Raw genomic sequence first — 15,000 nt, forward strand, 5'->3', positions numbered from 1 at the left:
GCCGTCTAATTGAAGTTACATCACCAGATGGCATATCCAGGAGAGTTCTGAAGACCTGTGCTAACCATCTAGTCACAGTGCTCACTACAATATTTAATGCCTCTCTGGCCAATTCAGTGATCTCGTCCTGCCTCAAGGGGTCAATCATCATCCCTGTGCTATAGATTGCCTCTCCAGCCTGCTTGAATTACTATCATCCGGTGGCCCTCACCTCGATGGTCATGAAGTGCTTGGAGAGGCTGATCAGGGATTACATCTGCGCCTCCCTCCAATGCACCATTGACCCACTGAAGTTCACATGCCTGCCATGCCAGATCCACAGACGACACGATCTCCCAGCTACTGCACACCATGCTCACACACCTGGATGTGAGAATGCTGTTCATTGACTACAATTCAGCTTTAAATACCATAGTCCCCACCAGACTGGTTGTTAAGCTGAGGGAGCTAGGACTGAGCACTCTGCTGTGTGCCTGGATCCTGGACTTCCTCTCAGCCCAGCCCCAGGTGGTTAGGGTGGGGAGGCACACGTCCAGCTCCCTCCCCCTGAACACAGTATTCCCCCAGGGCTGCGTCCTCAGCCCCCTACTGTACTCCCTGTACACACATGACTGTGTGGCCAGGTCCAGCTCCAACACCATCATCAAGTTTGCCGATTACACCGTAATGGTGGCCCTGATCACCGGCAACGACGAGAAGGCCTACCGTGACGAGGTGGCTGACCTGTCACTCTGGTGCCAGGACAACGGCTTCCTCCTGAACTTCAGCAAAACTAAGGAGCTGATTGTAGAATTTAAGAGAGGATTACAACCCAGGACGCATGGTGATTGATGGGACTTCTGTTGACGGGGTGAGCAGCTTCAAGTACCTGGGAGTCCACCTCACAGAGCACTTAACATGGACGTTAGATACAAAGACTCTGGTGAGAAAGGCGAGGCAGTGTCTTCACCACCTCAGGCGGCTGAAGAAATTTGGGTTCTCGTGAGGATCCTCAAGTCCTTCTACTGGAGCTGTACTGCTCAGGATAGGCGGGCCCTGCAGAGGGTGGTGCGTTCAGCTGAACGTACCACTGGAAGTACCCTCCCCTCCCTGCAGGACTTATACACCAGGAGGTGTAGTAGCAGAGCCCGCTGTACCAGATGCTGCAGTCGAGCAGGAGCCTCCGCAGTCACACAGCGAGAACATAGAGACTGAGACAGAGTTTCTTCCCTCAAGCCATAAGGACTTTACTGTATGATGCATACATGCATCATACAGTAATGCATGCTGTATCACTGTACTGGGTTATAGCATACTGTACTACATACTGTATCACTGTACTGCTGTGCTGTACTGTTGTATACTGTACTGTATATCTCCACACACGCTACTTCACTTAATTCACATGCCACTTTACTGCACATATCTGTAATTACATAATTGTCTATTCCTCTTATTTCTATTTTGTATTCCTACACAGTATATTACCTTTTTTTACTCTAATTGTATTCTATTTACTAACTGAATTATGTTTTAGGTATCAGTTCAGTTAGTTTAGTTAGTTAGCTATTGTGCAAGGTAGTACTTATTGCGCATAATCTCCGGGTGCATTGCAGTGACATTTCACTACATACTGTATATTCTGTTGATGATCATATGTATAAGTATGTGATAAATAAACATCTTGAATATTGATGTGCAGATTGATGGATGGATGGATAGAACCACACACACAAATTAACTGATTTTCTGATGCATGTTGTCATCTGATGTTTGTGTTTTTCCTTGTACATGTTGTTGTTTGTTTCTATGTTTGTTTTTCCATGTTTATGTTGTTGTTTGGTTCTATGTTAATGTTTTCTCCATGTACATGTTGTTGTTTGTTTCTATGTTTATGTTTTTAAATGTACATGTTGTTTGTTTCTATGTTGATGTTTTTCCATGTACATGTTGTTGTTTGTTTCTATGTTTATGTTTTTCCATGTACATGTTGTTGTTTGTTTCTATGTTTATGTTTTTCCATGTACATGTTGTTGTTTGTTTCTATGTTTATGTTTTTAAATGTACATGTTGTTTGGTTCTATGTTTATGTTTTTCCATGTACATGTTGTTGTTTGTTTCTATGTTTATGTTTTTCCATGTACATGTTGTTGTTTGTTTCTATGTTTATGTTTTTAAATGTACATGTTGTTTGGTTCTATGTTTATGTTTTTCCATGTACATGTTGTTGTTTGGTTCTATGTTTATGTTTTTCCATGTACATGTTGTTGTTTGTTTCTATGTTTATGTTTTTCCATGTACATGTTGTTGTTTGTTTCTATGTTTATGTTTTTCCATGTACATGTTGTTTGTTTCTATGTTTATGTTTTTCCATGTACATGTTGTTGTTTGTTTCTATGTTTATGTTTTTCAATGTACATGTTTGTTTCTATGTTTATGTTTTTCCATGTACATGAAGTTGTTTGTTCTATGTTTATTTATCTCACCTGTGGTGAGTCTCCCCTCTTGGAGTAGTGATTACATTAGACAAAGACGACATTTCACTGCATTTACTGTATGTATGAACGTTTGTACATGTACGTGACCAATAAACCTCTTGAACCTCTTGTATCTCTTGAGTCTTGATTAGTTGTTTAAAGACCATAACATGGTAAGTTGGTAAGTTCTCCAAAGAGGGGGATTGGTGGCAGTTCTGTCTAAATAAAGAAAAAAAAGGATGGACGTATAGAAGGATGGTTGGGTGGGAGTATAGATGGATGGATGGTTGTAAAGACAGATGGATGGATGGATGGATGATGTATAGAAGGATGGCTGGATGTATTACATTACATTACATTACATTACATTTAGCAGACGCTTTTATCCAAAGCGACTTACAGTTATTCAAACACCGACGGACGCAGCCATCAGGAGCAATTAGGGGTTAAGTGTCTTGCTCAAGGACACTACAGCATGCTATCAGGAGGAGCCTGGGGTTGAACCAGCAACGTTTAGAGCACTAGACCACCAGCTCTATCTCCTGAGCTACCATCCCCCCCATGTATAGATGGATGGATGGATGTAAAGCGGATGGATGGATGATGTATAGAAGGATGGATGGATGGATGTAAGGACGGATGGGTGAATGTGTGGTTGGATGTAAAGATGGATGGATGGTTGGATGTGGACTGGTCAGTTGAGTTGTTTTGTGTTTTATTTCCTAATCATTGTGACTAGTGTGTACTAACACCTGAGATACTGCAGTCGTACTTAGTACATAGTACTACAGTACTACCATAGTACTACAGTACTAACATAGAACTTCAGTACTAATATAGTACCACAGCACTAACACAGTAATACAGTATTAACACAATACTAACATAGTACTAACATAGTACCACAGTACTTACATAGTACTATAGCACTAACTTAGTACCACAGTACTTACACTGTTCCACAGCACTTACATTGTACCACAATACTAACATAGTTCCACAATACTAACATAGAACCACAGCACGAACAAAGTACTACAATACTAACATAGTACCACTGTACAAACATAGTACCACAGTATTAACGTAGTACAACAGTACTAAAATAGTACTACTTCAACAAAGTACTACAGTACTAACATATTATCACTGTACTAGCATGGAACTACAGTACTAACATAGTACCACATCACTTACATTGTACCACAATACTAACATAGGACCACAGCACGTAGTACACACATAGTATTGCAGAACTAACATAGTACCACAGTAATAACATAGTACCACAGTATTAACATAGTACCACAGTACTAACATAGTACTACAGTACTGAAATAGTACTACAGTACTAAGATAGTACTAACGTACTTACAGCAGCATCATTACAATCCGTGGTGTCAGTTCCTGCCACGTGTCAGGAACCGTACAGACGCTGCTACAGGAAGGAAACAATCCAAGAATTCCTCTGTTAGCCCCGCCCCCTTCACACACACACACACTCACACACACACACACACACACTCACACACACACACTCACACTCACACTCACACACACACTCACACTCACTCACACACACACACTCACACTCACACTCACACTCACACACACACTCACACTCACACTCACACACACACACACACACACACACACACACACACTCACACACACACACACACACACACTCACACACACACACACACACACACACACACACTCACACTCACACTCACACTCACACACACTCACACACTCACACACTCACACACACACACACACACTCACACTCACACACACACACACACTCACACTCACACTCACACTCACACTCACACACTCACACTCACACTCACACACTCACACACACACACACACACTCACACTCACACACACACACACACTCACACTCACACTCACACACTCACACTCACACTCACACAGGGTTAGGACTGACGAGAGGTTCAGGATTAAAACCATGTGTTGCAACAGCATGTGTGTGTGTGTGTGTGTGTGTGTGTGTGTGTGTGTGTGAGTGTGTGAGTGTGTGTGTGTGTGTGAGTGTGAGTGTGAGTGTGAGTGTGTGTGTGTGAGTGTGTGTGTGTGTGTGTGTGTGTGTGTGCTGATTATCAGATAGTCATGTGCAGCTCTGATTTTATTATAGATTAAACTGATTCGAGAGCTGCTGTTTACTGCTGCTAGTACTAATACTACTGTTATGTTAGCACTACTGTTATGTTGGTACTACTATTATGTGAGTACTAACATTATGTTAGTACTATTATTAAGTTAGTACTACTGTTATATTAGTACTACTGTTAGTATGACTGTTATGTTAGTAATAATATTATGTTAGTACTGCTATTATATTAGTACTACTATTATGTTAGTACTACTAACATAACAGTAGTGCTATCATAGTAGTACATAGCATAATAATACTAACATAATGTGCAGCTCCGCCCAGACCCCACCCGGCTGACGGGGCCAGTGGAGCTGCAACAGTGTACGGTATTAACATGGATTCAATGGGAAGCAGCCCTTACGGCGTGCCACGTCCCTACGCTGAGCCGACGCCCCCGGTGTAGTTCTGCAGGTAAAGGGGGCCCCTAGAGCCCGATGCAGTTGAAAGGATCCCAGCTCTGTTCCAAACGGCCACTTGAACATCCAATTACATTCAATTACATTCAATTAAAGCTTTTTTACAACTTTCTAACAATCTCATCATCACCCAGATTTACTGCTGTGTTGCCACTTTTTCTTCTTTCCTTAGTGACCTTGACCGTGACATTCATGCCCTTATTTGGAGTTCCACCTTCCCTGGCTGTTACCTACATGCCCTTTGTGGCGGGGGGGGGGGGGTGGTTTGAGCTGGATCCAGGTCACACAGAGCAGCTCATCCCGAGCCCCCGCTGTGCCGGGCCCCCATCGGGTCTGTGACCAGGACCGGGTGGAACGTCTATGCACCCCCCCTCCCCCCAACAGGACGCAGAAGGACACGCAAGCCCCACCGCTCGCTCACAGGATGCAAGACCCCAGCGGCGAACCGACCGCCGAACACGGGGCCAAGACCCGACCCCGCGATCCGCGCCCCCGACCCGAGCCCCGATCCTGCAGCAACGCCTCAAACCGACACCCCCACCGGGGGCACTGCCCAACCCCCGAAGACCGGCCAGCTCAACCCAGGGACGAGAGCAGACGCCAGACGCTAATGATCATCTTCTCAACATCTTTTGGGAACTAATGCTTGAAGGTAGTTTCCCATGGTCCTTCTTTTGATGCCAACACTCGTTAAAACTGACAAAAATAGTAACAGTATCAAAATCCAAAAGCCAGAGGATGAAAGCCAACAGTCCATCACTGTAGCCAGGACGCAGCCAGACAGCCCCTTGGCTTGTCAGCCAGCCAATAGGATCCTTTGCCGTGCCTTGTCATGTGTACCGCCCACATCCTGTTTCACATGTCACTCAGTGCGAGGGGGTGCCATGGCAACCACAGCGAAAACAAAGCACAATGACCGAGTTACCGATCTAACGACTGGTACCATTATGCAGTCTGACAGCGATACTTACACACTTTAAACATGCACTTTAAACACACACACACACACACACACGCACACGCACACACGCACACACACACACAGCAGGAGTCAGAGAATAACGAATAACATTATGAGGCACTACAGCACAAACCATGCAGCAGTTGTAACATTTTGTCACTAAAAATAGGTGGTCACAAGACACACACTCACACACACACTCACACACTCACACACACACTCACACACTCACACACACACTCACACACGCACACACACACACATTCACAAATACGCACACACACACACACTCACACACACACACAAATTCACACACACTCACACACACACACATTCACACACACTCACACACACACACATTCACACACACTCACACGCACACACACACACATTCACAAATACGCACACACACACACACACTCACACACACACACACACACAAATTCACACACACTCACACACACACACATTCACACACACTCACACACGCACACGCACACACACACACGTGACACAAACACACACATTCACACACACGCACACATTCACACACACACACACACACACTCACACAAACACACACACAAACTCAGGTGACACACACACAAACACACACACATTCACACACACTCACACACACACACATTCACACACACTCACACACACACACATTCACACACACACACATTCACACACACACACACACACACTCACACACACACACACACACAAACTCAGGTGACACACACAAACACACACACATTCACACACACACACACACACACTCACACACACACACACACAAACTCAGGTGACACACACAAACACACACACATTCACACACACACACACACACGCACACTCACACACACACACTCACACACACACACACACTCACGTGACACACACACACACGCACACATGCACACACGCACGCACACACATGCACACACTCACACTCACACACACACACACACTCACGTGACACACACACACATGCACACACGTGCGCACGCGCACACACGCACGCACACTCACACTCACACTCACACACAAATAGCCCTGCTCTTGCAGCTATTTAAACACATCAGGATTATCCCACAATCCCCTTCTCCCTCTTAAGCTTCATCTCAGCAACAGAAAAGGTCATAGGTCACTGGGAGACGCCCAGTACAACCAATCTGCTGCTGGTGGACACTGGGAGCTATATTTATTTGATATGATATATTCATAGTTTTGCTACTTATGAGATGCCTCTGTGTTTGAGGATTTGGGTGTGGCAGTTGGTTGATTCCTGCAGGTTCTCACTGATCAGTCCATGGGTGAAGAATCCAACCATGAATATAAAGAAGTAGATAAGAGACCAAAACCAAAGCTCTGCTTCATGACTTATTGGTTTGGATGAGAGAGTTTCAATCGTTTGTGGAGGGAGTATCCATATGAAGAGGAGCAAGCAGCTGTTTTGGCACTACTTGATGAGCTTGTTCTGTTTTAGGCTGAACTGAACTAGTATTGCTTCTTCCTATAGAAGATACTATGACAAAATGTACTTATTGTATGTACAGTACTCAGAAATTATTGTATAATGTATTACTCTAGAATACAGATGTTGGGTCAAAAATAGGTCACAGAATGTTGAATGAAAATGTTTTACTTAATAGATTGTACATATTATTGATTTGGGAGATAAGGGATTCCTGGAATTTTAGATGATTAAAACATTGTGGTTTGAAAGGTGGAAAAGCATCATCCTGTAGGTGTAGCGTGGCACATCCTGTGTGTGTGGCGCTGACTCACGGATGCAGATGGTGGCCAGCAGCCTGGTGGCTATGAAGGGAGGCAGGCAGTTCTCGAAGGCGGGCTGTAGGACATAGTTGGAGAAGGTGAGGGCGATGACGGCCAGCGTGGTGGGATACATGATGAGGACGGCGCTCCACAGCAGGAGGAACCTGTACGCCAACACATAGGACCTATGAACCTGCTGCTTCTAAACAGTGTCAGTTAACCTAAAACGATTATTATTATTATTATTATTATTATTATTATTATTATTATTATTATTATTATCATTATTATTATTATTATATTGTTATTATCATTATTATTATTATTCATAATAATAATAATAATAATAATAATAATGATGATAATAATAATAACAATCATAATAATAATAATAATAAGTATTATTATTATTATTATAATAATAATAACAATCATAATAATAATAATAATAATAGCTGCAAGCAGCAATACACAGGGTCCAGCTTATTCATTTTTGGTAAGTAATACAGTTTTCTTTGTTTTATGTGAAATTCATCACAATTTACTTAATGTACAAACATCAAACATTGTAGTTATGTTGTGTAGTTAGGTCCATATAATAATTTTTTTGAATTTTGTGACTGACCTTTAGACTGACTTGAACATGTAAACAAAACATAGTTACGTCCATGTAATTTTATGAATCTAATTTTCATGGTGTTTCGTATGAAGCAGTTCCATTTCAAGCAGACTTCAAACATTGATTTTAAGTTGTAATTATGACATAAGTGTATGAGAAAGGTCAGTTATAGATAATTGTTCTAAATAGCTGAGTTTATTGTTTTTATATTGTTTGTCAGTGCAAAATTGATTAATTAGTTAACTAGTACAGCAAATGACAAAACAAGACAAATAATTGTATTATTTATAACAGTTTTCCAAAACATCTGGACAAAATAAGTTAAAAATATCATAGTATTTATATAGACCACATGTCAAATAAAAAAATTATATTAAAATGGAAATCTTAAGGAAAAAAATAAATGAAAAATGGACAAATTGTATGAAATTTTCAAAGTAAACAGTGTTTATCAGATTTGTGTTATATGTTGTTTTTAACAAAATAAAACAATGTTTAGACAGTGATTTTTTTATAATGACAGCTTGATATTTTTCATGTATGTGGTACATAAACTAAGCTATCTTAACAAAGGTAAATAAAGAAATGATTCTCCTTAATTTTCTTTTTTTTTACCATTTTCTCTAACTTGGTGATGTCAGTCACAATATTGTTGTTGGTGTATCTGACACAAAAGGAGCCTCCTGTGATAAAATGTCATTGGATGGTTGAAATGTTTGTCATTAAGTTGGTCATTTTGTATTAACCAGGTAGCGCTGCATGATAGAATTATTATGGAATAATTTGTCCATATCACAAACACTTTCTGCCTCTTCATGACACTTTGTTAAGTTTAGGTTTAGGAAAATGTTTATACATGACGTTTTTTACAAAAAAAGAATTTTATTTTCTATTTTAAACTCTATCTTGTCATTGTTAAAATGTTACCTTTTTGCATTGAAGTACATCTGTAGTCTCAGTGACGGTAGATGTTGTTTCTCGTACATGTTAATTATGATGTATTTACATTGATTTACGATAGCAGTCTAATTGACGTGTTTCTTTAGTAAAGCTGAGTTGATTTTTTTCCTTGGATTACATTTTCAGTAAGTTACGTTTCCATGAAATACCAAAAATATTGTGGTATTTCTGTGCTTAATTACCATTGCACGGCTTCTATTTTTCCAACGCCTCACTGGATCTTGAACGCATCACTCAGTTGCACAATTCAGTGATTTCAAGGGACGTGGTGATGACATTTTAAGGTTTATTTTGGTATTCATCCGGCAAAGTATTGTGGACCAGGGATTTAAAATATCAATCAAACAGATCTACTGACATCTACCAGGTAAAAAGCTAAAAATAAATATAAATAAATAAATATGAATATAAATATACACATAAATCCACAGTTTGGTATCTTCTAAACACTACAGAGTGACGAACTCCACGCCACACACTGGACATGGTCCAACTGGACATTCTTAATCAGTATCTGTACATTTATAATAAATAATATGATGATGTCATAAAGCGTCTTACTGTAAATATAATTTATAGTTAATAATATGATAACGTCATAAAGTGTCTTACTGTAAATATAATTTATAGTAAATAATGATGTCATAAAGCATCTTACTGTAAATATCCATCCATCCATTATCTACGTATACTGCTTATCCTCGTGGGGGGGCTGGAGCCAATCTCAATTTTAGAGTCATCGATGAAGATTTGGATGGAATTTAAACCAAGAGATCATTGTGACATAGTGGTTTAAACGACACCTCAATAGTGTTTGTAGCTTATTCCCAAGTATGTGTTCCAAATAGTTTTAGCCAGGTTGGACATATTTCGGCGTCAGATGTACTTGCTTGTCTCTGTAATATCAATCTAAATTTGGTGGATCGATTTGGATGGAAGTTCAACCACAAGGCGTTTGTGGCAAACAAACAAGACGTAAAACAAGAATTTTCACCCGAACAAAAAAAATAGGGCCGCCAAACACTAACAGCCTTAATAAATACATCTGTAGGCAGCAATGCACAACGTCCAGGTTAGTTGTGTTATTCACAAATTACGATTTTGCGAGTTTCCCTGGAAGGCAGCATTTACTCCTGTTGTCTCTCGTCTCGACCCGGCGCAGATCCTGCGTGAAGCAACCGCTACACACCAATGGGGTCAAGACGGCGCACCTCGCCCCATGTGAACGCCCCCCTAGAGCCACACCCTGCACATATACACTATAACAAATTGGATGATGATGTTTCAAAGCGCCCCGCTCCACCACCCCAGCTGACTCCACCACTGCAGCCCGCCCCGCTCTGCTAATGTTCAGCTACTTTAGGTACGTTGGTAACGGTTTTTCACTAATCCTGCTCCAAATACAGATCGATGTGGATCAAACTTGGACCACAAAATCACTTCTTTCATGTCCGTGGATTCGACGGTTGCTTTGTTTCTTTCTCATCTACTACCTAGAATCCCTTCAATCTATCAAAAATACTTGCACAAAGTATTTTAGACTACATACATTTAATAAAAAAGGAAAATATTACACTAATTTCAGAATGGTCTTTTACCATCAGGTTTTCTTATGATAATGGCACATCCCATGTCTTTCCTCTTTACTTTTCTCTATAGTTTAAACTTATCAAACATATCAAATTGGGTAGGTAAGCAGACAACATGTTGTTGTTCTGTTAGAAATAATATGGCATTTCTGGTTGGAAATGTCCTTTTGTGACCAGTCGCGCACATGTTGTTCCTGTACTTTTCCGCTTGCGTACATGTTGTTCATGTTGTTCTGCACGTGCGCCTCTGGTTGGAGTCAGTTCTTTGTGATCCATATGTCCTTTTGTGACCACTTGCGTACATTAGACTATATAAGGACTTGGCTGAGCTTGGCTCCTGGAGCCCAGGCTCAGACTTCGCGAACTGAGCCTGTACTTTTTGATTCTGCTGGACAATAAATATAACTAACTTCTAAATTTGTGATACATCCTCTGATTGATGCGCCAACCCATCAACGAGCACGCGGAGAACCTCGAAGGTAATTGTTATACTTGAATTGATTAACAGAAGTTAAGTAATTGATCGAAACAGGTTGTAATAATTATCATACTTGAATTAATTAACAGAAGTTTAGTAATTGATTAAGACAGGGTAAAGAAAGGTTATCTACAGCGGAACATCTTGGTGATCCTCGAGGGTATGTATTCTCCAACAGTTCAGAACAGTAATGAGGAAGGCTCCGTGCGCTCACACGACGTCTCTCCATGTTGCTAGTGGGTCAGCAGGGTGTGGCCTAAGGAAATTGGTATTTGAGAAGTTGCAGATGCCATCTCTACAGCAGCAGGCACCATGAACAGCTTGGTTGTTGTGTCTCCTGGGATTGATATCCGTACTGTTGGCAGCCGGTGGTAATGAACGCAGGGGAGAAGGATGTTGTGGTGGCATCTTGTAGGATGGAGCGGAGCAGAGTGGGTGGTGTTGAGCTGGATGAAGGGAAGAGTTGAACCATGAGCTGGGCGGAAAGGCAGGAAAACAGGATGGAGGATGAGCTAAAGGACTGGAGAGAATGGGGCTGATAGTTGTTATCCAAAGGTGTGCCATGTGGGACATCCTGGCTCAGAGTGTCCCTGGTCTGTTTGTTGTGGATAGACTGGAGACAAGTCGGAGTGGGCGGCCTTGAGCTGTTGCGACTGGGGCGGAGCAGACTGTGGGGCATTCGGGGGGGGGGCAGATAGGTGATGAAGTAGTTTCATCCCAGATCTCTTTGGACAAAGGCCATCAGATTAGTAAATGAAACTTATTAATAAAACTCAGCCATGACTTCTCTATTCCTCTGTCCACTGATGAATGACTCAATCTCCAGTTGGACATGGCTATCAAGCAATTTCATTTAACGCTGGACTACAGCTCTGCTTTCGTCCTTGGGCTTTGCTCCCAACTTGTGCCAGCAGTTGGTGTCCTCTATAGTCGCAGAGGGCTGTACGTATACCAGTCCAGTTTGACCGAGCTTTGGAAAGGTTATAGTGTCATTTATAAACAGTTCTTGGGCCTGCCTAGCTGTGCTCACCCATAGGAGAAATTTGTGTGTCATGAAGTTCTCCAGATCTTTCCAAAGTGATGGTCCGGGTTTTGAGTACAGCGATCTTCTGTAACAGTGGAGAGCAGCCTGTGCATGTGGAAGACTCTGCAGCAAGCGGAGCCGTGTCCACACACCACACTGTAGCTGCTGCTGCTTTTAATCCTTTATACAAAGTTGTAAGATAAGTGTCCAATTGTTAGATGGAGCTGCTGTTTCTTTTCTATGCGTTGCAGCAGGGAAAATGTGCTGAGACGGTGAAAATAGAAGCAAAGCAAAACACGTCTGCTCTGCACGAAGGACAGACGCTAGAATACTTCTAGTTTCATGTAAGGGAGCTGGTTTTGTTTCCAGGGTTTAGTAGGACAGGGCCAGTGGCTCTTCATTGTGTGTTGTTATTCCCTACATCGTAAAATGTATATAATTCACTAAATAGGGTATTAGTTGTTGAATAAACTCTTCTTACCAGGTGTCCTAGAAACGCTTTGCATTTTGGGATATTTGCGCTCTTTTAGTGAACATTGGTGGTTACTGTATTTTGAGAATATTTTTGAAGTGGGCAGTATGTAATGGGTTTTTTGGGACATGGTGGACTAACGGGTAGCGTTTCTCTGCAACAAAAAACAGTGTTTGGATCTCGTGCAAAGTCCTGTTTTTGGGAACATGAAGTGTGAAGTGAAAGGGAATGGAGGGATAGAGGGATGGAGGAATGGAGGGACACAATAACAAGCTGTTTTTGGAGGCTGGTCGGTACGTACCCCACCAATCCGCCGAAGATCTCTGTCACGTATGAGTAGTCTCCTCCAGACTTTGGGATGGTGACCCCCAGCTCAGCGTAGCACATGGACCCAAGAGCACAGATGCCCCCGCCCAGGACCCAGACGATGAGAGACAGACCCACAGATCCAGCATGTTCCAGCACTCCTTTAGGGGAAATGAAGATCCCAGAACCAATGATGTTTCCTGGAAGGAAAGCACACACGTTTCTCACCGTGACTAAGGTCCATATTCCAGCAGAAGGTGTTTGTTTGGTGTTGAACCGTGTAGTATTAGTATGTGACCTGCGCCTGGAGTTGAACTTCTGTTCTGTATGACGCCAGGTTGGTATCTGGACCCTGTTGGGTCTGACCCACAGCCAGCAGCAAACCAGCTTTCACGTGTTTTAGACTTCCACCACTCTGTGTACACTCTGAATCCGGAACGCTGTGACCTTACGGTCTGAACAGGCGTCCTGTGGCGCCGTGGAAACACAATCAGAGTTGGTTCGCTGGAGAAAAAACAACTATTTTGTTTGGACACAACAACCTACAAAACAGCAGCCGTAAACAGCAGATTCCAGAAGAACCTCCTGTAAAGTCCAGAACCCTGCAGAGACCAAAGGGAGGGATGGAGGGGGGTGTTGGAGGGAGAGAGAAGAGAGAGACAGAGAGGGAGGAATGGAGGGGAGGTCGGGGTAGATGGAGGTAGATGGAGGAATTGCGGTGCCTTGTTTCTGATCTTGTGCTCGTGAAGGTTTAATCAGGTGAAGCCGTGAATTTGCTGGTGCAGCGTAGTGTGTGCTAATGATGGAGAGAGGAGGAAGATGAACGGTTAAGGTGGATGTACTGTCAGCTCAGATTTAGAGGAGGTGGAGGAGGAGGAGTAGGAAGATGAAGGGCAGGTGGATGTACTGTCAGCTCAGATTTAGAGGGGGTGGAGGAGGATGAGTAGAAAGATGAAGGGCAGGTGGACGCACAGCGTTTACACAAAGCTGTTTGTTTGTTTGTCATTGAATTAATCACTCCACACATCAGGAGCTCAGACTTTTAAATGTTCCTCCACCCAAAAGAAGTTGAAACTTTGTAAAGTGTTCGTCAACCAAAAAGAAACTGACGATTTGTGCAGCGTTCCTCCACCCAAAAGAAGTTGAGACTTTGTACAGCGTTCCTCCACCCAAAAGAAACTGAGACTTTATACAGTGTTCCTCCACCCAAAAGAAGCAAAGACTTTAGAAAGCCTCCTCCACACAAACGAAGCTGAGACTTTTTACAGCATTCCTCCACTGCGTTCCTCCACCCAAAATAAGCTGACACCAAAAACCCCATGTTTTTGGAGGGGGTCCTTGCTGATGTTACATTATTTATTTGATGTATTTGATATTTTTATTTATTTGATATATTTATTTATTTGATGTATTGGATATATTTGATAATTTAGATATATTTTATGTATTTGATATATTTGATATATTTATTTATTTGATATATTTATTTATGTGATATATTTGATGTATTTGATATATTTATTCATTTGATATATTTAATATATATATATATATATATATATATCTATTTGATATATTTGATATATTTATTTATTTGGAGTACTTTATATATTTGATATATTTGATATATTTGATGTATTTGATATATTTATTTATTCGATATATTTGATATATTTGATGTATTTGATGTATTTGATATATTTATTAATTTGATATATTTGATGTATTTGATATATTTATTTATTTGAT

The 15,000-nt window shown here is 41.6% G+C and overlaps 1 protein-coding gene across 1 annotated transcript in view; it reads right to left on the reverse strand.

The window, feature by feature from the left end:
• Positions 1-15,000, reverse strand: part of LOC307247612 (asc-type amino acid transporter 1-like) — a gene marked incomplete at its 3' end in the record, with an annotated part of 23,664 nt that overhangs the window by 7,695 nt on the left and 969 nt on the right. Inside the window, exons 2-4 of the mRNA XM_080024656.1 lie at positions 13,550-13,719; positions 13,247-13,451; positions 7,816-7,967 (exon numbers count right to left, since the gene is read on the reverse strand). Coding sequence (XP_079880782.1) covers positions 7,816-7,967; positions 13,247-13,451; positions 13,550-13,719 — 527 coding nt within the window. The remainder of the gene's footprint in view (positions 1-7,815; positions 7,968-13,246; positions 13,452-13,549; positions 13,720-15,000) is intronic.

Source organism: Zeus faber (genome assembly GCF_960531495.2).
Source record: "Zeus faber genome assembly, contig: SCAFFOLD_122, whole genome shotgun sequence".
In the NCBI taxonomy this organism is placed as follows: Eukaryota; Metazoa; Chordata; class Actinopteri; order Zeiformes; family Zeidae; genus Zeus; species Zeus faber.